The 26,241-nt window shown below is 45.3% G+C and overlaps 1 protein-coding gene across 5 annotated transcripts in view; it reads left to right on the forward strand.

Moving 5' to 3' along the window:
• Nucleotides 1-26,241, forward strand: part of CDH22 (cadherin 22) — an 804,629-nt gene that overhangs the window by 631,923 nt on the left and 146,465 nt on the right. For all 5 annotated transcript variants that reach the window (XR_011025318.1, XR_011025319.1, XM_068263548.1 and 2 more), the window contains 2 exons: nt 8,544-8,838; nt 8,917-9,036. Coding sequence is in view for 3 of the 5 variants with exons in the window: in XM_068263548.1 (XP_068119649.1) it covers nt 8,544-8,838; nt 8,917-9,036 (415 nt within the window). In the remaining 2 variants the exon portion in view is untranslated. The remainder of the gene's footprint in view (nt 1-8,543; nt 8,839-8,916; nt 9,037-26,241) is intronic.

The following is a 26,241-nucleotide window of genomic DNA, read 5'->3' on the forward strand; positions in this document are numbered from 1 at the left end:
CAAGAAGAAAAAAAAGAAAAAAAAGCCAAACTAGCCCTCCAACAAGCGACGGAAACACAAAGTATAAATTAGTTAGCCTCACAAAACAAAAAAGCATACAAATCAAGCTGAACAAAAGGGCAAAACAAATTGATGTATAAAATATTAAACCAGATGGTCAAAGTAAACGCAGAGAATTATCAGAAACCATATGACTGTTACCTGCTTCTAAGCTTGTCACTGTGCTGTTTTTTCCCTTCAGCCTTGTTTTGGCTACCAACTGGGTAATAATATATTTATGGGAATATACAGTCTCCTGGTTAAATAACATGATCCACACAGTTTCCTACTGTGATCCTCCATTACAAGAGCTGTCTTTCTTGAACGTTTAGAAAAAAACAGTTTTTTCCTCTGGAACATGATTGTGTTTTATTGTTATGTAATTTCAGAGTTTAATGGGGATATAGAGGTTGAGCAGGTCTGCATGTGGCCTTTCCTGATAAATCTCCCAGCATGCACTTTGCTTCTTTGGTGTCAAGGTTAAAGGACACCATAACTTGCATTTACATCCACCACAGCAATCAAATCATCTGTGCCTTTGAAGATGCTAATGTCAGAATTGTACTGTACTTCCAGGTCAGAGGGCACTTCTGGGGCATACTGTTTAGGATTAGTATTCATGAACTTTTTTCTTAAGGCTAACTTCAGTTCTACAACAGTTTACATCTTAGCTGAAGAATAAAGACAAGTTTCTTGAGTAATAGCATCTGTAGTTGTCTTCTGCTCACTGAATTTAAATTTAACCCAGAGATCTATGTGCAATACCCACAAGTAAGGAATAGTTTGTCTGTGGGAACTAATGGAGTCGCAAGCGAACATTTTGATTAGCGTCGGAACCTTAACCTTATCATCTGACTGGACTACCTGCTTGTTCAAGAATTCTCCTAGACATTAAAGCCAGGTACAAACACTAAATAACTTGGTTGAAGCAGCCATTTAGGACTATTATGGCTGAGAATGTAGTGTGTAGAGATGGCCTGAACAGTTTGCCCGGCAAATAGTTCACGGCAAACAACGTGTCTTTGCGTTCGCATCTATTCACAAACATATAAAGTGTTCAAATCACGCCTTGTACATTATAATGGAGTAGAGATGGCCCGAATGGTCCGCCCGGTGGGTAGTTCGCGCGGATATTAGCTACCCGCATCCGCGGTGGGTAGCGAACACATGGCGTGTTTGACCCGCCCCCTATACCTCGTCATTGGGCTAAACTTTGACACTCTACATCACAGTCAGCAGACACATGGCAGCCAATCAGGCTGCACTCCCTCCTGGACCCCCCCCCCCCCCCCTATAAAAATGCTGCAGCTTCAGCCATGTTCTCACTCTGCCGATGTTACTATAATGAGAGGAAGGGAGAGGTTGCTGAAGAGATAGGGAAAGCATTAGTTAGGCTGTTGTTAGCCTGCTCCTCGCTGTTGCTGTAAGCACCCCAAAACAGCTCTTTTGAGGGCTAATGTTCTTCTGGTGTGTTTTTTGTTTTTGTTTTTTTGTGTCTGTGTGTGACGTCACGACACAGCATAGCTATAGCCCTGTCGCAGCTGTGCCCTTGCTTGCTGACACATTGTATTAGATCAGTGCATTTCTTCCCACTCTCTTTGTGTGATTTTAACTTACTAAAGCATAGCTCTCTTTGTGGGTGACACTGCATAGATACAGCCCACAGACCGTTGCTGCCTGCTTGGTATTTGTAGTCCCACTGTCTGACAGCACACTGTATTAGACAAGTGGCACAGTGCATATCTTTCTACTGCATCTGTGTGACTGCACACTGTATTAGAGCAGTGCATATCTTTCCACTGCATCTGTGTGACTGCACACTCTATTAGAGCAGCGCATATCTTTCCACTGCATCTGTGTGACTTCACTTCATTGTGGACAGACCAAATTTGATCAGCTGGACAGTCACTGTTGTTCTGTCATTGAGCTACCTCAGCCCGACCATATGGGCTGGAAAACCGCCATCACCTGCACTCTCGCCATCGTGCGCACCAGCACGGCAATCGCTACACAAACAGCTGTTTGCGGTGTGTTACACAGTGAGTTTGGTCTGTCAGTGTGAGGCAATACACTACTTACACTACCTGATCCATGTATACACACGCAATATGTTTTCAAGCACTTTATGCCTCCAATTTAGGAATGTAATGTGATTTCTGCCCTTTAGGGATTATAACCCTGCTCTGGAATTAAATCCGTAATTTTCCCAGGGACTTTTGGCATGTATCCCACTCTGCCATGCCCACCTTCAGGTGTTAGACCCCTTGAAACATCTTTTCCATCACTTTTGTGGCCAGAAACTGTACCGGTAGATTTTAACGTTCGCCTACCCATTGAAGTCTATTGCAGTTCGCCGGTTCGCTGACTTTTGCGGTAGTTTGCGTCCATGGTCCGCGAACCCAAAATCTGAGGTTCGAGCCACCTCTATAATGGAGACAAAAATTGACCTCTTACCCCAGAGTCAGCAGACACATGGCAGCCAATCAACTATCCCTCCCTCCTGGACAGCCCCCCCCCCCCCCCAACCTAGCAGACAGCCAGCACAGCAGCCTTTTTACACTATGACTGTGGCTGCTGTGAAGGAGACTAGGGACAGAGCTATACTGCTATTAGGGAAAGCATTAGTTAGGCCTGCCTTATGTGTCTGTGGAGTTTCCTGCTGCTACACTACCAATTCACCATCTACATAGCCCCAAGAGCCCTTCTAAAGGCTGTGTTTTTATCTTGTGATATTGCTGCTCAGTGTGTCCACACAGTGCATTTCAGCTGTTGCAGACAGGTGCAGTCAGTGCTTAGTGCTATAGTAGATCACCCAAAGGGTTATTTTTCTTTTTCTTGCTATTGGTATATTGCAGTTCTGTGTGTCCAGTGCACACATTAGCTGTTGGAGACAGGTCTGCCGGTCCTAGTAGTGCACCGACTATAATCCAATAATCCTTCACCACCACTACTGGCATCTACAGGGAGTGCAGAATTATTAGGCAAGTGGTATTTTTGAGGAATAATTGTATTATTGAACAACAACCATGGCCTCAATGAACCTAAAAAACTCCTTAATATCAAAGCTGAATATTTTTGAAAGTAGTTTTAAGTTTGTTTTTAGTTTTAGCTATTTTAGGGGGATATCTGTGTGTGCAGGTGGCTATTACTGTGCATAATTATTAGGCAACTTAACAAAAAACAAATATATACCCATTTCAATTATTTACTTTAACCAGTGAAACCAATATAACATCTCAACATTCACAAATATACATTTCTGACATTCAAAAACAAAACAAAAACAAATCAGTGACCAATATAGCCACCTTTCTTTGCAAGGACCCCCAAAAGCCTGCCATCCATGGATTCTGTCAGTGTTTTAACCTGTTCACCATCAACATTGCGTGCAGTAGCAACCACAGCCTCCCAGACACTGTTCAGAGAGGTGTACTGTTTTCCCTCCTTGTAAATCTCACATTTTATGATGGACCACAGGTTCTCAATGGGGTTCAGATCAGGTGAACAAGGAGGCCATGTCATTAGTTTTTCTTATTTTATACCCTTTCTTGCCAGCCACGCTGTGGAGTACTTGGACGCGTGTGATGGAGCATTGTCCTGCATGAAAATCATGTTTTTCTTGAAGGATGCAGACTTCTTCCTGTACCACTGCTTGAAGAAGGTGTCTTCCAGAAACTGGCAGTAGGACTGGGAGTTGAGCTTGACTCCATCCTCAACACGAAAAGGCCCCACAAGCTCATCTTTGATTATACCAGCCCAAATCAGTACTCCACCTCGACCTTGCTGGCGTCTGAGTCGGACTGGAGCTCTCTGCCCTTTACCAATCCAGCCACGGGCCCATCCATCTGGCCCATCAAGACTCACTCTCATTTCATCAGTCCATAAAACCTTAGAAAAATCAGTCTTGAGATATTTCTTGGCCCAGTCTTGACGTTTCAGCTTGAAAGCTGCACGCTTGACTTTTCTCAGTTCATGGGCAGTTATTTTGTGCCTTGGTTTTTCCACACGCTTCTTGCGCCCCTGTTGACTATTTTGAATGAAACGCTTGATTGTTCGATGATCACGCTTCAGAAGCTTTGCAATATTAAGAGTGCTGCATCCCTTTGCAAGATATCTCACTATTTTTGACTTTTCTGAGCCTGTCAAGTCCTTCTTTTGGCCCATTTTGCCAAAGGAAAGGAAGTTGCCTAATAATTATGCACACCTGATATAGGGTGTTGATGTCATTAGACCACACCTCTTCTCATTACAGAGATGCACATCACATAATATGCTTAATTTGTAGTAGGCTTTCGAGCCTATACAGCTTGGAGTAAGACAACATGCATAAAGAGGATGATGTGGTCAAAATACTCATTTGCCTAATAATTCTGCACGCCTGCAGCTTTAAGGCCAAGCTGCAGGGCCGCACAACACAGCGCATTTCCTCCCCCCCCCCCCCCTTTTCCCCCCACCAGAATGGAGCTGCTGACTTTAGGAAAGAGTTGCCCTGTGTAATACAGTGTAACTATGGAAAGATGGATATCATCTTTTTAAAGCTCTCTTTAACAATTAACAAGGTTGCCCAAACTTTTACATCCCACTGTATCTATGCAGAACTCTTACACAGCAGTGTCTCTTGAAGGATCAGGCTTAATCCTACTGAACAACACTAATGAAGTGTTTGTACCTACCTTAACTCTGAGTCATCTGGGGCATCTGCCAGTCAAAATCTGGAGCTTTCTTGTGGTATCCTTTTAACAACTGCTTTGTGAATTAAGGAATAAGTGAAATTGTTGGCAACTGGGAATTGGTTGCAGTTTTGTTCATCACATAAATACCCAGCTCCTGAGTGTGTTTATGGTTACAGCATGACAGTGACAAGAGCAACTATGAATAGTCCTATAATAGTCCTCCTCTCAGTTTAGTAACCAGATTAAGTAAATGAATCTGGTACTCTGCATAAAACAATGATGAGTGAGTTGTAGCCCAACTCACACATACACTGTATACAATGGGCCTGATTCACAAAGCGGTGCTAACAGCACGCTAGTGAAAAGCCCTTTATCACGCCTAAACTCTGTTTAGGCATGATAAGTTTAGGTGTGATAAGTTTAGGTGTCATAAGTTTTTAGGCGTGATAAGTTTAAGCACCAACTGGGTTAGCACCGCAGTGCACAGCTGATCAAAAGTTTTGCGCTAGCAAAGTCTGGTGCACTTTGCATAGAGTTTAATGGCGCTGCTTTGCGTGCGGGACTTTGCGCGCGATCTAAACTTATCATGCCTAAACTTATCATGCCTAAACCTATCATGCCTAAACTGAGTTTAGGCATGATAAAAATGGTTATCACGCCTAAATTATTTAACTGGGTTATCACCGCTTTGTGAATCGAGCCCAATATATGATATATGTATCTCTGGCAGGGTCCTCCCCACTAGTATATCCAACTTGATCATTCACCCTTTCATTGAATACACTTCCTAGGGCCTGACTTGAACTTGAACAATGTGGCCTCTAAGACCTGCACTCTGTTGCATTATCTTGTTCCTTGTTGTCTATCTCCCTATTAATCTATTGTATAGTGCTGCATAATATGTTGGCACTTTATAAATAATAATCCAAATGTGTAACAATTTATATATCTTTATTAAAGCCCAGTTAAAATACAGGTGCAACTTTAGTCAACCTAAAATTCTGCACACATCCCCCTTCCCGCTAACCTCCTCACAAGACTGTAGAACAGCCATGTAATCAACAAGCATAGTAAAATGTCATATGTAGAATACAGTGTAAAGCTATACAAATTTAGTTGCAGAACACATATAGCCATAGTATGAAAAAGAGGTGAACTGAGCTTGAAATGTGTTGTGGTCAAGGTCCTACTTTATCATACAAGGAGGTTTTAAAGAGTGTGGGAATATGGCAGTAAAGCACTCAGAATCACTTGGGAGAACATATGCTGTCAGCATCCCATCGTTGCCATGTGGACATTTAACTTTTCCACCAGGTGGCACTGGACAAACTTGGTACCTAGTGTTCTCGTACTCCTAGCACAGGCACCCATCTGGCTATTTGTGATGCGTTTTCTTTTAAAGCAATGAAACAGGCACAGATTTATCCTAGATCGGTTTAGGCACTCAAATTCAGGTTTTTTGTTGTCTGTGTAGAAGCTCTTTAACCTTTTTGGCGGTGGGTAAGCCGCGCAGGAGGTTTTCTCCGGCTCTGCTCGGCCGATTTGTTTAATTTTTTTTTTTTTTTTGCTAGCTGCGTCAGCACACCGATCGCCGCCGCCCCGCGCTCAATCGCCGCTATCCGTCGCGCCGGGCGGTCCCCCCCCCCCCTCCAGACCCCGTGCGCTGCCTGGCCAATCAGTGCCAGGCAGCGCTGAGGGGTGGATTGGGACTTCCAATGACGTCCCGACGTCGGGGACGTCATCCCGCAGCCCTCCGGGAAATCCCGTTCTTTGAACGGGATTTCCTGATTGGAGATAACCGAAGGCGATCGAAGCGGGCGGGGGGTTGCCGCTGAGCTCAGCGGCTATCATGTAGCGAGCCCTGGGCTCGCTACATGATTTAAGAAAAAAAAAAAACTGCTGCGCTGCCTCCTGCCGGAATTTTTTAGACCGCCAGGCGGGTTAATACACTGATGTTGCTTGAAGTACAAGTCAGGAGCCCAGACACTGACCACCTCCTGCAACTCTGACTGTCAGTGCTGTAGACTATAGCTTTCACAGAGAGATACAGTCTGTTCCTTCTCCTTTCCTTTGAGCCTGCTCAATAGGATGAGACAAGCCAAGCTTATAGCAACAGCCCCACCTTCAGAGCCTGAATCTACTCTGTTACTTGACTTGAGTTCATGTTATGATTTTAAAGCTGCAGAAGACTTGTTTCATACAATAATTTAACATCTGGGTGCACTGATTACTAGGCTCTTAGAACTGTGTTAGATGGTAATTTAACCATCTATTACCGGTAATTAACCTAACTACTAATTAATCATAACAACCGTAGACTAGTAATACTCATCCCCCGTTCAATCAGCAGAAACCTTTCTAACCCTGTCAGGTTCCACACCAAATGTGTGTGTGTGTGTGCATCAAATATATACCGCATGATGAGTAGAGCAGAATGCAATGTATTATATGAAATGCAGTATAGTCTACGCATGGTGCGTAAGACTTTAGGCACATAATTCTTCTTAAAACAAATGGGAATTTGGAAAACAAATGAACCAGATGCTTACCTAAGGAGAACCTTCCTGCTCATCTCACGGTGCCCTTGTTTGCAGCACTGGCTCCCCCATTTGAATCCCCCGCCGGAGGAGGCTTTGGAAGTCTTCGGGAGCTGATTGTTTCCAAAGACAGGCGGCTCTGTACTGCGACTGTGTGAGCGTGCAAGAGAGCACACTTACGCCGGCGCAGTATAGAGCTGCCTGTCTTCGGGAGCCCTTGGGCTCCAGACGACTTCCGAAGACACCTTCAGCGGCAAAAAAAAAACGGTATTTGACCAATTTGGTTGAATATTACTATTGGGGGAGCCAGGGTCTTCCATCTCCTTAGGTAAGTATCTAGGATTTTTTACAGCAGTTCCCAATTCACTTTAACACAGTTTAGTGCATACATTTATTTGTGTCACAAGTTTAGTAATCTGATAGAAGAGAAGCACCAAAAGGTACCAGCAGCAACAATTTTACTGTTACTTACGTCATGCTGGTGTAGAATGAGTAATTAGTGCAACCTGCAATACCGAGATGATGTGCACATTGCTAGTCTAACGCATGCTACTCAAGCAGTATGACACAGATTACTTTAGTAATGAATGCATTACCTAGGTACTAATGGGAATGCAATCCCATGGTATGTCATTGGTATAAGTACTGGTAGTAGAATTGTCATTTGCAGAAAGTAATTTTAACTATTTTACTGTCTTGTGAAACACCCCCCCCCCCCCCCCCCCTTGTATCTACATAAAAAGGCAAGATTTTTTAGATCAAAAGCAGTTCATGCATTCCTCTTTCCTCTTTCCCACGTTTCTTCAGCCACTACTGCACCTTATTACCATTGCCCATTTCTGTGTGTGTAGCCATCACATATCTGTGATCTACAGATAAGGTCTGGTCAGTGCCATATTTAGTTTCTGAGCGTGCCAAGAAAGGAGCCCTCACAACATGAATGGAAGAAAGTATTGAAAATTGTACCTGTTCAACATATCACAGATGGAGTTTGACAGTAGAAGTAAAAAGCACAGTGACCCTTCAAGGCAGAAGAAAACAGGAAGAGCAGTTCTGTGGGGATATACAGTCTGCTGTTAAAGAAACATATACCTATAAAGCATATGTACACAGCGGGTTCTCAGATCAGTTTAGGCGTATAATGGCAGTATTAATAAGGCTACAATATAGGGATGATTTAGTGCACTTGTGTTATAAGTTTACTTCTTTACATTTTCGAATGTGCTAATATCCAGACCATCATCAACCCAAGTAAATGTTAATATTAAACATAATCTCTACATCTACCACACAGATTCATTCGGATTCAGATGAAGGTGATGGCTCCATTAAATACACCATTTCTGGAGAAGGAGCAGGATCCATCTTTATCATTGATGAACTCACTGGAGACATTCATGCGACTGAGCGCTTGGATCGGGAACATAAAACATTCTATACATTACGTGCCCAGGCCAGAGACAGACGCACAGACAGACTTCTGGAACCTGAGTCTGAATTCATCATTAAGGTGCAGGACATTAATGACAGTGAACCCCGATTCCTGCAGGCACCTTACATTGGAAGTGTGCCTGAACTGTCTCCTGTTGGTAAGTTTATTTTCTCAGTAGAATGGACTGGACAAAGTGAATAGAAATTGTGATCCTGCTTGTCTTTGATTCTTACAGGTACATCGGTCATGGCTGTGTCTGCATGGGATGCTGATGATCCAGCTTATGGTAGCAGTGCTAGAGTGGTATACAGTGTCCTAGAAGGAGAGAAGCACTTCACTGTGGACAGTAAAACTGGTGAGTACTCTTCAGCACTGCTGTCAGTTACAGTGTACCTTACCATAGTTATACTGTATGTCTATGTATGTATTGTGTAGTGCATGTATCATAGTCTAGGGCCCATTTTTAGGTGGAAGCCAATTAACTTACCTGTGTGTTTTTGGGGTGTGGGAGGAAACCTACGCACATGGAGGAAACCCACACCGACACTGGTAGAGCATGCATACTCCCTGCAGATGTTGACCTGGCTGGGATTCAAACTGGGAACCCAGCGCTGCAAGGTGAGAGAGCTAACCACTAGGCCACCGTGCTGCTCATATTATAAAAGCAATTGAAGTAATTTAGGATCAACATGTTACTATGTAGTCTCAGAATTATGTGATAATTATTATTATTAAGACATTTTTGTTGAATCAATTATATCATAAAATATGGGGGTTGGGGGAAGTTGTAGTTGACAATTCTCAGCAACCTCCAGCTCTCTGCTCACTCCCTTTCTCCCCTCCCAGTCAGTCTGAAATCATAATGGTTGTATCCGGTGAATCGAATTCAAAGAATCAACTCCAGGAACTGAAAAAGAAAAAAGACAGAGAAACAAGGAGCGGCAATATAGTGTAGTATTCCAGAGAATGGGATAGCTGGTAAAAGAAATGTTACTTACAAAAGTGGGTTGCTGAAAGGCAGCCACAGTACCGTGTGTGGAGAATTCTGTCTTTTTTGTAGTATGAACGGTTGCTATCAGGAAAAACAAATGAAACCTGCTGGATCTAATATCCCAAGGTAGGCCCTCTTGGCTAGGAGGAACAAACTCGGGTAGGTAGGAAGAGGTACCCCACAAAAATTGTGAACAGCTGGGAAGCGGTATGAAAAAAACTATCTCACCTCAGTGGTGAAAGGCGTGTAACAATGATTCTATTTATTGCACACTAAATGGCGGCACATTTAGTGGGCCTTACCTGCTTCGCCAATAAATACAGTGTATGTAGCTTGAGCGCTCCAAGTCGGTATTTTTTACCTGAAGAAACTGGAAAGGCCTGCAAAATGTCATCATTTAGTCCATTAAATTAAATAATTTTTACTCTCCTTCCTCTACCGGTAAGATTGTTTATTTCATACTGCTTTCCAGTTTTTTATTTTTTATTTGGAGGGGCACCTCCTCCCACCTTTCTGAGTCTGAAGGCATGATAGACTGTCAGTCAGCAGGGTGGTTTAAAATCCATATAAAAGCTGTGCCTGAGGTAAGGCTGGTGCACACCAGAGCGGTTCTGAAGCGTTTTTTAAAACGCTTGCAGGGGGGAAAACCGATTGGCTAATGAAAGTGAATGGGATGGTGCACACCAGAGCGGGTAGTTTTTTTCCACAAACGCAAACTCGGGGGCTGCAGCATTTTTTAGATTTCTGAGGTGTTTCTGCCTCAATGTTAAAGTATAGGAAAGTGGAAAACCGCTCTGAAAAACCGCTAGATCAGAGCGGTTTTCCAGGTGTTTTTGTTACAGAAGCTGTTCAGTAACATCTTTACTGTAACAATATTTGAAATCTGCTACACAAAAACGCTCCAAAAACGCTAGGCATGTTTAGTAAACCTCTCTAACCATGCCTAGAATCACTCTGAAATCTGCTTCAAACAACTCTAGCATTTTGCGTTTTTGGTGTGCACTGGCCCGTAGAGATTAAAAAAAAAAAATCTTCCCTATCCTCTATAGTGTTCCTGTTGAAGACTGTTCCATATTTTACTATAAATGCCTTGGGTGCCCAACTTACCACCTGGGTGCTCAACTACAGATACATTCTATATAGCTACAGATACTTTCTACAGACACTTTCTACAGACGTCTGTTAGATGCAGATCACCATCCCCAAATCATCTGCTTAAAGGACAACTGAAGTGAGAAGACTATGGAAGCTGCCATGTTTGATTCCTTTTAAATAATACCAGTTGCCTGGCAGCCCTGACGGTCTTTTTGGCTGCAGAAGTGTCCGAATAACACCAAAAACAAGCATGCAGACTGATCTGCTGCATGCTTGTTCAGGGTCTATGGCTGAAAGTATTCGAGGCAGAGAGTCAGCAGGGGTGCCAGGCAATTGGTATTGCTTAAAAGGGAATAAACATAGCATTCTCTATATACTTCTCTATTCAGTTGTCCTTTAACACTATCACCCCCTCTCATAACAGTGCAGCCACCATGATGTGCGAGGGGACAAATGTGGCTGCAGCAACATCTGCCCAGTAAGTATAGAAGTGGTGTATAATATTTTAACTAATGATGAGAACAAACTGTTTTAAAGTACAACTTGCATCAGAGAGCTTTGGAGGCTGACTTCTTTAAAAAAAAAAAAAAAAAAACTAGTTGGCTGTAGTACTAGTGCCTGCCCTACTGAGTAACTCCACTGAACAAGCATGCAGAGCTGGGAAGTCTGATCTGTATATTTAGGGTGCAAATCAGCCCCCCCCCCAGCAAAACCTTACTGGGGCCCCCACAACATGCACCTGTCTTCCCTTGGCTCTCACAGCCTTGGGCCCTATCTACCAGGGGTCATAGAATAAGTGATCATGATCTCCCTCCCATAACAAGTGTGGACACAACACCTAATCTGGAGGCTGGACCTCTGTATTGGAGGGAAGGAGTGTAACAGTTCTGGGTCCCTCTACAGCTGCATGGGATGCCCCCCTATAATTATGCCCTTATTCAGGTGAGCGATTTAGAAATTAATTTACTTGATGGGGCAGTACTGAATACATGCCATACACAATACAATCAAATCGATGTTCCAATTTTTTTTCAATAGAAACTATTGATTGTATGAGAAATCTTCTTTTATATCTACTTTTTTTTTTTTCGATCATTTGATATTTTTGGAAAAATTGATTATAAGTGTATGGTGTATAGGCAGAAAAATGTCTCTAGACGGAAAAAAAAACAAAAAAATGTAATTGCTCATGGCTTCCTATTAGGATAGGAAGTTCTGTCCTCCAAGCAGAGCAATGATGGCATAACGAAGTTAACAAAATCTGAGCATCCCAGTCATTTCAGAACATTATAGCTGATGAAAGATCAAAGGTAAATTTTAATTACATACAAATAAAAGACAAAATGGCTTCTGCAACAATGATAAATGTTTTATTTTCAAACTAAAGTGGAGTTTATATGGTAAAAGGGTGGTTGAGGTAATCCACACCTATAATTACTAGAGGCTACAGTTATACCATGTGCTATTTAATGTACCGTATACTAGGAGCTGAAGGTGTTCTCACTGCAACGTTTTGATACTGAGAAAATTGAAAATGTGCTTCTAGTACCATTTTTAGAGCGATTTTTCTTAAAGGATTGTGAAAAGCACACACATCTTTAAAAATCTAATTTCATAAGCTCTTGCTAATACAATGCAATGCGATTTTAATAAACTCACCCGCAGCATTACATTAGCAAGAGCTTTTTAAATCACTAGTCCTTAAAAAGCGCTGGTAGTGTGAACCAGCCCTAGACCATTTTGAAAGGGGTGTACAGAGTCTACAAAGGCCAAAAAGGCTGTGGCCTAAAGGGAATGCACCACAAGTGGGGGCTGGCAGTGGAAAACGGAGACTGCGGAAATTGATGAAGGGCTGTAGGATGCGGCAGAGGGAGGTTATACATGGAAAAAGTGGGCTTGCTGAAAATGGAAATTAAGGACAGCATGTGGAATGGAGGGGGAGGGGCAGCACAACACAATCACCCTAAGGAGGCAAAATGCAGAAATAGTACTCAGGTGTTGTGGCAATTAGAGCCAATCACCCACATCCTATTTTCTTTATAAAGGGGCCCAGTCCTGTGGAAGAGGGTATGACTTACTGAATGTGCTGAAAGTTGTAAGATGTGTTGTGTTGTAGTGGGCACAGTGGGGGGTTGTGAGAAGAATCAGGCCAACCTGCCAATCAGCCACCCTCCTTTTAATACCTATGGAAGGGAGGCATGGCTTGTCAGATATAGAGCAGCATAGGCTTTAAAGAGACTCCGTAACAAAAATTGCATCCTGTTTTTTATCATCCTACAAGTTCCAAAAGCTATTCTAATGTGTTCTGGCTTACTGCAGCACTTTGTACTATCACAGTCTCTGTAATAAATCAATGTATCTTTCCCTTGTCAGACTTGTCAGCCTGTGTCTGGAAGGCTGCTAAGTTCTTCAGTGTTGTGGTTCTGCTATGAACTCCCCCCTCAGGGGGGAAAGAAACACACAAATGATCTCTTGAGATTCAAAAGGAAAGCTGTATACAGCCTGCTTGTGTATGGATGTATTTTCTATGTGTGGACATACTGTACATCAACCTACTTCCTGTTTTGGTGGCCATTTTGTTTGTTTATAAACAAACTTTTTAAAACTGTTTTTGACCACTTTTAATGCGGCGAGGAGCGTCGAAATTGTGACAGAGGGTAATAGGAGATGTCCCCTAACGCACTGGTATGTTTACTTTTGTGCGATTTTAACAATACAGATTCTCTTTAAAGTGAACAGGAAGTGAAAATAAACTAATGAGATAAGCAATATCCTCCTAAAAGTGACCTTTTTTTTAGCTACCCCATGGTTTTATTTTATATTTAAACATTTACATTTATTGTCTCAGAGCTATATATGAACAATTGACCTTGTTATATCTATCCCCTGCTCTCAGAGGTTATTTTGTGCAGGAAAAGTTTTATGGTTGTAATTCCTTATCAGTGAGGATTATGGGTCTGACAAGAGACAAGCTGTAATGTTTATGCCTACAAGCTAACTTTTTCAGGTAGTAAAAGAAAAAAAAGAACACAGCCTAGTTATAAATATGTTTGCCACTGTACAAACACATTTTTATTTCATCATGTCTCATGTCACCTAGGATACACTTTAATTGACCCATGTAGCCATTCTTTGTGCTGTTGTCCAAATATTATCCAGCTTGGTTGGATAGCTTTTAAGTTGAATAGGTCAGATTTTGTGCAAGATTAGGCTTTTACAACAATTCTAACCAGTAGTAGCCCTGAAGCTCTCTGAACAGTATGTTCTGCAAAATACCTCTCCAGAAAGGGTATAGTTCAAGTCAAGGCTTGAAATCACAGCCCCAGAAATTGTAACGCAACGGGCACACACTGAATGTTTATCTACAGGACCGGTCTGTTCTGCTCAACTTAAGATTTCATCTCTTTTATCTTTGTGTGATGTTCGTACGGCGGTCAGGCAAAGGTGAAGATCAAGGCAGGCAAAGATCAACATGGTGCATGTCCAATTATCGTCCTTCCTTCTTTTCCTGGTCGCTGTGCGGACAGGGAGTCTGCTACAGCATAAAGATAAAAATGAAATCAAGTTCTCTTCCATTTCTCTGACATCGAAAAGGTGGAATCAGGACAGAGACTGAAAGAAACTTACTGCACTTGCAATATTATACCAGTACATAGTAGAGATTCAGCATGAGCAACCAGTCACAATTTACTTACTGGTATCAGTTTCAGGTCAATAAAATAAATGTAGTTTGGCTGCTTAGGAATACTGCATTTGGCACCTTGTTGTTGTTTATTGCAGTTATATATTGTACATTGGCATCACTGGGACAATTAGTGGCACTTGGCACTGGTGTCCCGACAAATTTCCCCAGTCATGGCTGCCATTTCATCATGGCCGGCCTTTGACCTAAGCGACCGGAGCAGTCGCTCAGGGCGCCAGCTTCCAGAGGGGCTCAACTGGCCTGGCCGCATTTCTACCTGCTGGCTGTGGCTGCGGGCTCCAGGTCCGTGCTGCTGCGAGTGGTAGCTCCACCCCCTGGTGCCAGTGGGGTTGACAGGGGCGAAGACTCCAGGAACCTGCTGCTGCCTCTTGCTGAGTCTCTGTGAGCCATGCATGCCAGTAGCACCGCCCCTCGCTCACAGGCGATGTCTGCGCTGCGCACTAATCAGAGAAAGACCAGCTTGTCACTCCAGACTCCTAGCTATCTTCTGCCCCCAGCTACAAGCAGAAAAGTAAGATTCCCCAACTGCCTTTTGGCTGGGGAAGTGGGGGGGGAGTGCCTATATATGTCAAAGGGGGATCTGCGTGTATACTATACAGTACCTCTCTTTCTAGCTATATACACTAAAAAGGGGATCTGTTTATATATACTAAAGGGGGAATCTGCCTATATATACTTAAGGGGGATCTGCCTATATACACTAATGGGGATCTTGCACATGGGCGTGTGTGTGTGTGTGAGTGTGTGCTCGCTTGAAGAGGATGAATGGGGGAGGGCACCAAAATCTGGTTACGCTCAGGGCGCTGTGAAACCTAAGGCCAGCCCTGCATTTCATATGCAGGATAAAGCCCCCCTTTTCACTCCTGATTTAATGCAGTCACTGACTGTTAGGGATGATAGGAACAAGCGATTTCCAATGTCGCGGTAATTCCGCCTTCTGCTATAACGAAATTCCGCTACCGCTTCATTCCGGCGGATTCCCGTGTTATTCTGCGGAATTCCACATTCCGGCGGAACAATTTCCACAATGTTAAAGGGAACCTAATGGATGTTTCCTTTTAAACAAATACCAGTTCCCTGGCAGTCCTGCTGATAACTTTGGCTTTAGTGGTGGCTGAATCACAATCCTGATTACAATTTTTTTTTAGGTGCAGCAGGAGTTGTCATAGGCTATGGGACCTAGAGGTGGTTCCACGGCAGTCATTACAATTTTTGTTTGGGGCAGCAGGAGTTGTCGTAGCCCATGGGACCTAGAGCTGGTTCCACGGCAGTCATTACAATTTTTTTTTTTGGAGCAGCAGGAGTTGTCTTAGGCCATGTGACCTGGAGGTGGTTTCACAGCAGTCATTACATTGTTTTTGGAGCAGCAGGAGAAGTTGTAGGCCATGGGACCTAGAGGTGGTTTCACAGCAGTCATTATAATTTTTTTTTTGGAGCAGCAGGAGTTGTTGTAGGCCATGGGACCGAGAGGTGGTTCCACGGCAGTCATTACAATTTTTGTTTGGAGCAGCAGGAGTTGTCGTGGGCCATGGGACCTAGAGGTGGTTCCACGACAATAATTACAATTTTTGTTTAGAGCAGCAGGAGTTGTCGTAGGTCATGGAACCTAGAGGTGGTTTCACAGCAGTCATTATAATTGTTTTTTGGAGCAGCAGTAGTTGTCGTAGGCCATGGGACCTAGAGGTGGTTCCACGGCAGTCATTACAATTTTTGTTTGGAAGCAGCAGGAGTTGTCGTAGGCCATGGGATCTAGAGGCAGGCATGGGCTGAAATTCAGCTTCGGGTGATCCGGATAGTTACTATCCGGATTTCACCCAGTAATGCTGTGCGGGCTGGGCGGGGGGTTAAGCTTACGTATCTGACGTCTTCTTCGCTCGTCCCTCGGCGCATCCCACGATGCGTTCCAATCCGCCGTCACGTGATTACAAACACTTCCTCCTTCCGGGTTGAAGGAGGAAGTGCTTGTAGTCACGTGACGCTGCGTGGAACGCATCATGGGAGGCGCCGAGGGATGAGCGAAGAAGACGTCAGATAGGTAAGCGTAACCCCCCCCCCGCCCAGCCCGCACAGCATTACTGGGTGAAATCCGGATAGTAACTATCCGGATTACCCGAAGCCGAATTTCAGTCCATGCCTGCCCAGAGGTGGTTTCACAGCAGTCATAATTTTTTTTTGGAGCAGGAGGAGTTGTAGTCCATGGGACCTAGAGGTGGTTTCACAGCAGTCATTATAATTTTTTTGGGGAGCAGCGGGAGAAGTTGTAGGTCAAAATCATAGTTAGGAAAGAATATAACGTCGGACAGCTGCAAAAGCTGCATTTTTATGATCTTAAAAAGCAAAAATATGCGATGATAGTGATAGGCAACAGAGTTTGAGAGGGAGACCATTTGAGGCTTGAAAAACAGCAAAATTTTAATTTAGTCTGTCTAATCTTCATCATGAATCAGTGAAAGGGGCCTTGTAATTATCACTGATCCATGACTCGTTCATTTTAATGAACGTTAGTATGTTCACATTGTCTGTGGACAGACGGGTCCGTTGGTCGGTGACCACCCCACCTGCAGCACTAAATAGTCGCTCAGAAAGAACACTGGCGGTGGGGCATGCAAGAACCTCCAGTGCATTCTGAGCGAGATCAGGCCAAGTATCCAGTTGTTTTGTCCAATACTCCATGGGGCCATCATTACTCTCCATATTGTCTGGAGCGCTGGCCGACCCCAAGTATTCATTCACCATATGGGCCAGCTGCTGGCGGTGACTCCTTTGCCCGCTGGTGGTGCTGCTGCTACAAGGAGTATCTGGCATTGGCTGATAAAATTCCTTCAACATACTCAGCAGGTTCACAGATTGGCCAATGGTGCTGCTGCTGGGAGTGGAACCACCAGACCTTTGCTGAGTATGATGAGGCTTGGGAGCTTGGGCCCGGGATACAGGTTCAGGAAACGCATCTTCTACCCAACAAAGAAGGGCGTCCCGGATGTGGCTCATCCTGCCATCTGCTTGGGAGGGGGGTATGAACTGCCGCATTTTCCCCTTGCACCGGGGATCTAAGATGGTGGCCACCCACATGTCGAGCCTTGATTTTAAAGTTTTAATCCGGGGGTCCTTACGGAGGCACTAGAGCATATGCGCAGCCATAGGGAAGAGATGTCTGCCATTTTTCACTTCTTCCTGGCTGTCAGAACGGTCGTCATGCTCCAGCTCCACATCAGAATCTTCTTCCCACCCCCGGACAATGGGCTCTTCCACTTCCACAAGCTCTGCTTCCTCATCCAGGACTTGAGCATGCTCACTCACTCCCCCACTTGACTGACCACTGTTCAGTAGGGCTTTCTCCTCCTGTCCGAGCACTTTGTCAAGAGCCTTGTCCAGCATGAAGACAATAGGGAGCACTTCTGATATGCTGCAGTGCTCCTCACAATTTTGTTGCCTGCACAAACGGCTCCAAGACTTTACACACCTGTCCAATTAGCTGCCACTGGTCCCCAGTAATGTAGTCCAGTGGCCCTGTTCTGGAGGAAGATGTCTGAGACAGGTATAGCCTGACCAACATTCGCTGCTCCCACAACCTCTCCAGCATGTGGAGGGTGGTGTTCCACCACGTCGGACAATCAGAAATAAGCCTGTGCTGCGGCAGGCTATGGCGGCACTGCAGCAGTTTCAAGGCCGCGGTGGCGGTTGCGGAGCGATGGATGTGGCTGACACTTTTAGTGCTGAGGCCACAGCGTCATTCAACCCATCAAAAGTTCGTAAACATTTCTGGACAACAAGGTTAAAGACGTGGGCCAAGCAAGGTAAGTGAGTGTAGCCACTTTTAGAAATGGCGGCCAGCATGTTGGGACCACTATCAGACACCACTACACCTGTGTCCAGTTTTTAGGGGGGACAGCCACTGCCGAATCTGATCCTGTAAGGCTGCAAGGATTACAGATCCGGTTTGCCTGTTCTCGTCCATGGATTCAAGTTTCATCACTGCTTGGCATCGATAGTGCTGCAGACCAGTGTAGGAGCGGGACCACTTGCTGGGAGGCTCAGCAACAGCGGACTGGCCTTGGATAGAACAGGTAGCAGAGGGAAGTAGAACAGGCCTCCCCTTCAACCCACGTGGTGGCACCACCAGCTGAGATGCCCCAGATCTTGCACCCTCCTCAGCAGCACCATGGAGGGTGACCCAATGGGCGGTAAAAGTTAGATACTTTCCCTGCCCATGCCTGCTGCTCCAGCCATCCATGGTGAAGTGCACCTTGCCACCGACAGCGTGATCCATAGACCGGCCGACACACTCCACAATGTGCTGGTGAAAGGCAGGGATAGCATTCCTGGCAAAATAATGGCGGCTGGGCATCCACCATTGTGGAGCAACACTGTTTATCAGTCTGCGGAAGGGGGCACAGTCCACAAACTGGTAGGGCAGCAGCTGTTGGCCCAACAGCCTTGCCAGGAGTGCATTATTTTTTACAACAAACGGATCAGTTGCAGGGAGCATCTGCTTCCTCTGCAACATTTCTGGCACAGAGGCCTGACGCTGGAACACTGGTGATTCAGAGGAGACCAACAAGGGTGATGATGAGGTGCTTGCCGAGGTCTGGAGCCCTCTTCCAGCCTGGCATGCAGAGGGATTTGAAGTAGAATGGGACTGAGCAGGTTGGATAGGGATAGGACGACTAGAAAAAGAAGAGGAGGGGCCTGTTGCTGCTGCTTTTCCTCCACCGATCTTATTGTAATTCTTTACATATTCGAACTCCCGTCTGTGGTGGTTGCGCAGATGGCTTATCAGCCCTGAAGTGCCGAACCAGCTGCATGATTTGCCTCTGCTCACCGATCTATGGCACACAGAACAGACTGCCCTGGATTCATCCTCTTCCAGAACAGTAAATTAATTCCATGCAGGGGACGTGCATGCACGTGGAGCAGTGGTGCGACCAGTTCTAGCACGTTGATGCTCAGCATTGGACTGGTGGGTATTGACAGATGAGAAAGCACTTGCAGGCTGCTGGCCAACCGTCTGCTCTGTTTCTCCATGCTGCTCACGCCTGCTAGTGCCTAACCCACCAGATAGCGACCACGTTGGATCAGCCGTCTCATCATCCAAAACATCATCCAGTTCAACCAAAGCACTGGAACCCATAAGTGACTCTTCTGGACCCTCCAACTGGCCACGAAACATCTCTGTAGTTGACTGGTGGTGATGTAGATTGGTGGTGACACAAGCTCCCAGTTGTGATGGATTAATGGATGAAGAAAACACAGGGGCCATTTCTGTCACCACAGAACCCACCACTTCTTGGGACCTAGGTCCTATGGACTCCTCCAATGCTTTCTCCCAATCCTTCTGCACATCTCTCTCATCGACATAGGTGTGCTTTAATTCTGGAGGAGAGTACTGGGAGGAAGCAACCTCGTCAAGAGAAGCAGCTGCGTTCAGGTTCTGGTCATGAGGAACCTGGCCACTACTGGTGCTGCTGCCACTAACTTCAAGTTCCTCACACTGGGTAGAGGGTTCCTGATCGAAATAATCAACAACTCTGTTTGCCTGCTGCTCTGTCAAAATTTTCCTGCGTGCGAACACAGGGAAGAGATCTCTGATCAGGGAAGAACGCTTCCTGCTGCTGCTGCCACCCTCAACCTGATCACGTACTTGACGTGATCCACCAACACCACCATCACTCCATTTTCTTTTAGGAGTGGCAGAAAATTGCTGCTGCTCTCCCTCCATTGTTTTGGGGCCAAAAATTTTATTGGGGAAGGGGTATGAGCTTGAACTAAACTTGAACTAAAAAACAGATAAGAAAATGTGGGGGTGAAATAAAGAAAATAAATCAAAAGCAAAATAAAGAAAACAAAAAACAAACAAAAAAATGAACTTAGAAAACAACAACAAAAAAAACTTGCACTACACTCAACTAATCAATCACCTAACTCTCTCACTCTGTCAAACACTAAGCCTGCGGCCTGGCTGGGTCTCTCTAACCCTCTTCACACAGCAACTACTAGTACACTACACTGCAATCTATCACTCAAACTAACAATCTTCTTTCACTCTCTCACAAATACACCTAGCTAAACTACTACTAATAGCTCACACTCAGTCGAATTCTCTCTCACAGTCTTTAAAAAGACTTTTGTTGTATATACAGTCTTTAACCACTTCAGGACTCAGCCTTTACCCCCCCCCCCCCCTTAAGGACCAGCGCTGATTTCGAAGATCTGTGCTGGTTGGGCTCTACAGCCCCCAGCACAGATCAAATAACAGGCAGAGCGACCAGATCGCCCCCCTTTTTTCCCCACTAGGGGGATGATGTGCTAGGGGGGCTGATAGCTCCTGCATGCGTATGGGTGGGGGGCACCTCAAAGCCCCCTCCACGGCAGGATTCCCCCTCTCCCTCTTCTCCCTCCCTGCCCCGGAGATCGGAGGCTGCACAGGAACAGATCTGTCCTGTGCAGCCTCTAACAGGCTCCTGCCTATCATGTGACAGCGATCCCCGTCCGCTGATTGGCCGGGGATCGCTGATCTAGTAATACGCTGCTACAGTTAGCAGCGTTGTAAAAATGTAAACAAAGCGGATTATTTTCGCTTGTGTTTACATTTAGCCTGCGAGCTGCGATCGGCAGCCCGCAGGCTATTCACGGAGCCCCCCGCCGTGAATTGACAGGAAGCAGCCGCTCGCGTGAGCGGCTGTTTCCTCATTAATTAGCCTGCAGCCGGTGACGCAGATGTGCGTCGCTGGTCCTGCAGCTACCACTTTGCTGACGTGTGTTATGAGTGCGCGGTCAACAAGTGGTTAAAAAGACTAATGTTTTATGTTGAAACAACTAATATGGGTCTGTGTCTCCTCTCTCCAAAACACCAGACTGAAACCCACAAGCTTCGTGACTGTTACACCTCTCTTATATACAAAATGGGTGGGATAGCTGATGATAGGTAGCTAGGTGCTCGTTGCTAACGTAGGATTGGTTGGATTTTGTTAAGATGCTAATTGGTGCAGAAATTACGTTTTTATTGCAGAAATCAGCATGTTTTAAGCTACTGTGATGGGTCAATCCCTTCCGATCCTTCTGATTTGGCTTAAAAAATCTGCCTAACCGTAAATGCAGCTTCTACACGCTTCTGATTAAATTCTGACGGAATTCCACATAGAAATTCCACTATTTACCGATTACCGCTATCGATGTTCCGTTCTGGTGAACTACCAATTCCGACCGGAATTGCGGAAATCTCCATTCCGCGAAATCCGAACGAGAAACCCTACTGATTGTGTTGACATGGGGTTTTCTTGTCATCAAAGCCAATGATACAGAATTTTATGTGTACAGTAGTTTGGGTACGGGGATCATACCTAGAAACTGCATTTAAAACATAGATGTGTGAATGGGTCCTATAAGGGTCACAAGTATATCTCAGAAATTCTGCTGGAGTGCATGTGGTGCGAAAGCATTTCCTGCCTTTAAGCCGTACTGGAAAACTGCAAAGACAGGAATCACTTAAGTTGCTCATACTATGTTTTTCAAATCCTCTTGGCTTTTACAATGGTGATAGCATGTGCACGCTTTACTTTATCCTTTCACTACTAGGCAGATGTTTGGTTTCCTTTCCTGCTCACTGCTTCTTTTTTTGTCATCTTGTTCTGAGATAGCCCTGGATGACCTGACTGCCCGTCTGCAGCAATAACCGTGTTGTGAGTTTGAGTGAGATAAGTTCACACAATGGGTTTTAGTATTCATGGTATCCAGTAAAAAGTCTTTATATAGCACCTCCATTTTGACTGAACCAAACAGAAACTAGCTTATTGGTCCAGCCAATCAGAAAGTGCCATGTGTCAAATTACATGCTGAAAAGAATCAGAATCACTTTTATTTCGCCAAGCACGACTGGGTCGTGCCCGGAATTGGGCTTGGCACAACAGATACAGGGCGTATGCATAGAAACGTAAGATACATCAGGACATAGTGAGGAATCATTAAAAGAACTCTGAAGCAGCACCTTAGAAGACAACTGTAGAGGTATGTGGAGGCTGCCCTATTTATTTCCTTTTAAACAATACCATTTGCCTGGCAGCCCTGCTGGTCTATTTGGCTGCAGTAGTGTCTGAATAACACCAGAAACAAGCATGCAGCTAATCTTGCTTGTTCAGGGTCTATGGCTAAACGTTATTAGAGGCAGAGGATCAGCAGGACAGCCAGGCAACTGGTATTGCTTAAAGAACAGTGACACCCATTCTAACCTAGAAATAAAAAAACACTAGGGCCCCTCCTTCAACCGCAGTATTAGCTTTTCAGTAGTGCTATACTAGTAATGGTCATTTCTACATATGCAAACAAACAATTTCCCTCCACTCTTTACACCTCTCATACTATGCTTGTCCTTGTCAGGTTTTTGTTGCACTATTGTTTATTTGCACGTATAGAATGCTTGGGGGGGGGGGGCAATGTAAAATAGGCACTGGGCAGGGCCGGTTCTAGCTACAATGGGGCCCTGGGGCAAAAGTATCCTGGGGGCCCCCTGACAACGGGTTAAAAGAGCCAGGCAATGTTTATATGCTGCCCAGTACCCTGTCCCACACGTAATTGTGCTAGAGGTGGTGATTAAAAAGATTGTCCCTGTGCCCACCCAAGTATAGATAATAAACGTGCCCCAGTATTATGCAATACCCAGATTTGCCCCATACAGTATAGTAGCAGGATGTGCCACTAACACCCCACCAAGCAAAGTTGCAGGCATATTTCCTGGTCCCCCCAGCAAAGTTACATGCGTATTTCCACCCCCCCCCCCAGCAAAGTTGCATGCGTATCTTCTGTCCCCCCTCCCCATCAGACTGCCTGACACACTGCCAAAGATGCAGTCAGGCACATCCAACCAGCTGCCGTCACTCTGCATCCATATCCAGCGACAGAAAGGGGAGGCAGTCCTCCTCACAGGCATGGACGTACTGACATGACGTCCATGCCTGCATCACGTCGGAGGGATTGCCAGTGCGGACGGCCACGTGCATTGCAGCATGAGAAGGAAACCATGGAAACCAGGACGCATCGCCCAGAAATGGGTAACGTATGGTCCCAGCCTCCTTCCCCTGCCCGTTTCTGCCTCACCTGCATCAGCACCACAGACCACACACACAGAGACACGATGGCCTGAGCATCTGATGGCCGCTGTCATCGATTAGCTGGACTGGCAATAGTAAAGGCTTGGCTTGGGGGCCCCCAGGGACTCTGGGGCGATTGCACCCTTTGCCTTACTGGTAGCGCCAGCCCTGGCACTGGGGCCCAAAGCCCTTTAGCTATGCTACTGATTTCATGACCGACTCCAGTAACAGACAGCACCCCATGACAGCTTCCAGTTATAAACAGTACCCTATGACAGCCCTCCAGTAACAGGCAATGACAGACCCCAGAAATAGCACCTTAGTAGCAGACTGCACGCATTATAAACAGATCTCCTGCTTTGTGCACTCCTGCTCTCTGTCATTACAGCTGGGGTAGGGTGACAGCACTCATGTGTCCCAATACCTTTGAGCCCAGACAACATTCATCTGCACGACTTGCTATATCATGTCCTCCTACCCCTGCTGAGCGAGGGATTGAAAAACAAGGGTAGAGGAACAGATTTCTGTGGTTAGGTCCCTAATTTGTTCCATACACCTCAGAAAATGGGTAGTTTCCAAGTCTGAATATGAAGAATGTTTCTCTTGTGCTAGGATCTCTCAGATGTTGTGTTTGAAAATCAAGAAAGGACTTTGGTGGAAAAGGTAATTGGGAAAGACACATCTTACACATAGCTTTACAACACACACAGCAACTAAGCTATTTGTTATACCATTTGTCATACCAGCCATACCAGCCATACCAGCCAGTTCAAAATCATTAACCACAGGAGAGGTGTCACATGCATATACACTTACATTATGTGCAACCTGTTCCACTCCTCCATCTGCCAGGTTGGGGATATAACTGTAGAAAAAGCTTCACACAGATCACATGAGGTCCAAAGAATAAAAGATGCAAGTGAACCAACAAGGCTGAGTGGCAGCGCAACTCTACTGGTGCTGCGATCTCCTCTCCAGCTACACAGCTCCAGCTCCCCAGGGCCTATGCTGCATGCCAGGTACATTGTTAAATTGCCTCTTTTCTGATTTCCCTTGTCTGTGCTTTTTTAAAACACTTAATTGATTGAGATCTTCAAACAAATGTAGTGCAATACAAAAGACATGCCTAAGTAAACAAAATACACTGAAGGCTCATTTGATTTACTGAAGGAAAAGTTCACAAATGGAGATGGCCCGAACGGTTCGCCGGCGAACGGGAACCGACGGACTTCCGTGGTTCGCAATCGCAGAGAACCGTAAACTTTTCCGGAAGTTCGGTCCGCCCCTATACTGCATCATTAGGGTCAACTTTGACCCTCTACATCACAGTCAGCAGGCACATTGTAGCCAATCAGGCTACACTCCCTCCTGGAGCCCCACCCCCCTTATAAAAGGCAGGCAGCGTCAGGCATTTCACTCACTCGTGTGCCTGCAGTAATTAGAGAAGGGAGAGCTGCTGCAGAGAGAGCTATAGGGAAAGCTTAGTTAGACTCTTGTAGGCTTGTTAGCTTGCTCCTTGCTGATTCTTATTGCTAAAAGGCACCCCTCAACAGCTCTTTTGAGAGCTAATCTTGTTCTTGTGATCTATTTTTTATTTTATTTTATTTTTTGTGTGGCCCACTTGCATTATATACAGCCCTGTCAGTCAGTCGCAGCTGGCCTATGCCACTGCCAGGCCCAGCACATTCAGTGACTACCTGTGTGTGTGACAGGCAGCTGCACATTTGTAATCCCAATCACTGCACCTGTTCACTGTTCAGTGCACCTACCTACCTACGTGAGCGCACGCATTGTTAATACCACCAGTCATTGCACCTGTTCACGGTACCTGTGTACCGTGTGTGTGACAGCTGCACATTTGTAATACCAATCACTGCAGTGCATACCTGTAACCTGTTCAGTGCACCTACGTGACTGCAAGCAGTGTAATATACCACCAGTCACTGCACCTGTTCACGGTACCTGTGTGTGACAGCTGTACATTTGTAATACCAATCCGTACATACATGTTAACTGCACCTGTGTGACAACTGCACATTGTATTGTAATACCAATCACTGCTACCTTTCACTGCACCTGTGTGACTGCACATTGTATTAGTCAAGTCAGTGCATACCTTTCACTTCATTCCCCCCCCCCCCCCCCAATATAGACAAAACAGGCAGAGGTAGACCAAGAGGCAGGCCACCCGGCAGGTCAGTTCGAGGTCGTGCTGACGTGATTTCGTGTGGCCCTAGACCAAAGTACAGTGCTCAGAAGAAGGCACGTCCCATCAACTCCCAAGATTGTCAGGACACGGTTGACTATTTAACACAGAAAACCTCATCTTCCGCAGCCACCAGCACTACTCCAAGTACCACCTCCGCTACATTTGACACTTCGCAGGAGTTATTTGGTGGGGAAATCACTGATTCACAGCCATTATTGTTACAACAAGATGAAGGCGCTAAGTAAGTTACACCACCTCATATGTCTGAGTTAGGCGACACTATGGACGTAAGGTGTCAGGAGGAGGAGGATGAAGTACCTGCTGTTGGTGCAGTTTTGGAGGTGTTTGATACAAGCATTGCTGGGGAGGATGATTATGATAATACGGATGCCACGTGGGTTCCCAATAGAGGAGATGAACAGGGGGACAGTTCAGAGGGGGAGTCAGAGATAAGTAGGAGGAGACTAATTCCTGAAAGAAGC

Source organism: Hyperolius riggenbachi, chromosome 12 (genome assembly GCF_040937935.1).
Source record: "Hyperolius riggenbachi isolate aHypRig1 chromosome 12, aHypRig1.pri, whole genome shotgun sequence".
Lineage (NCBI taxonomy): Eukaryota > Metazoa > Chordata > Amphibia > Anura > Hyperoliidae > Hyperolius > Hyperolius riggenbachi.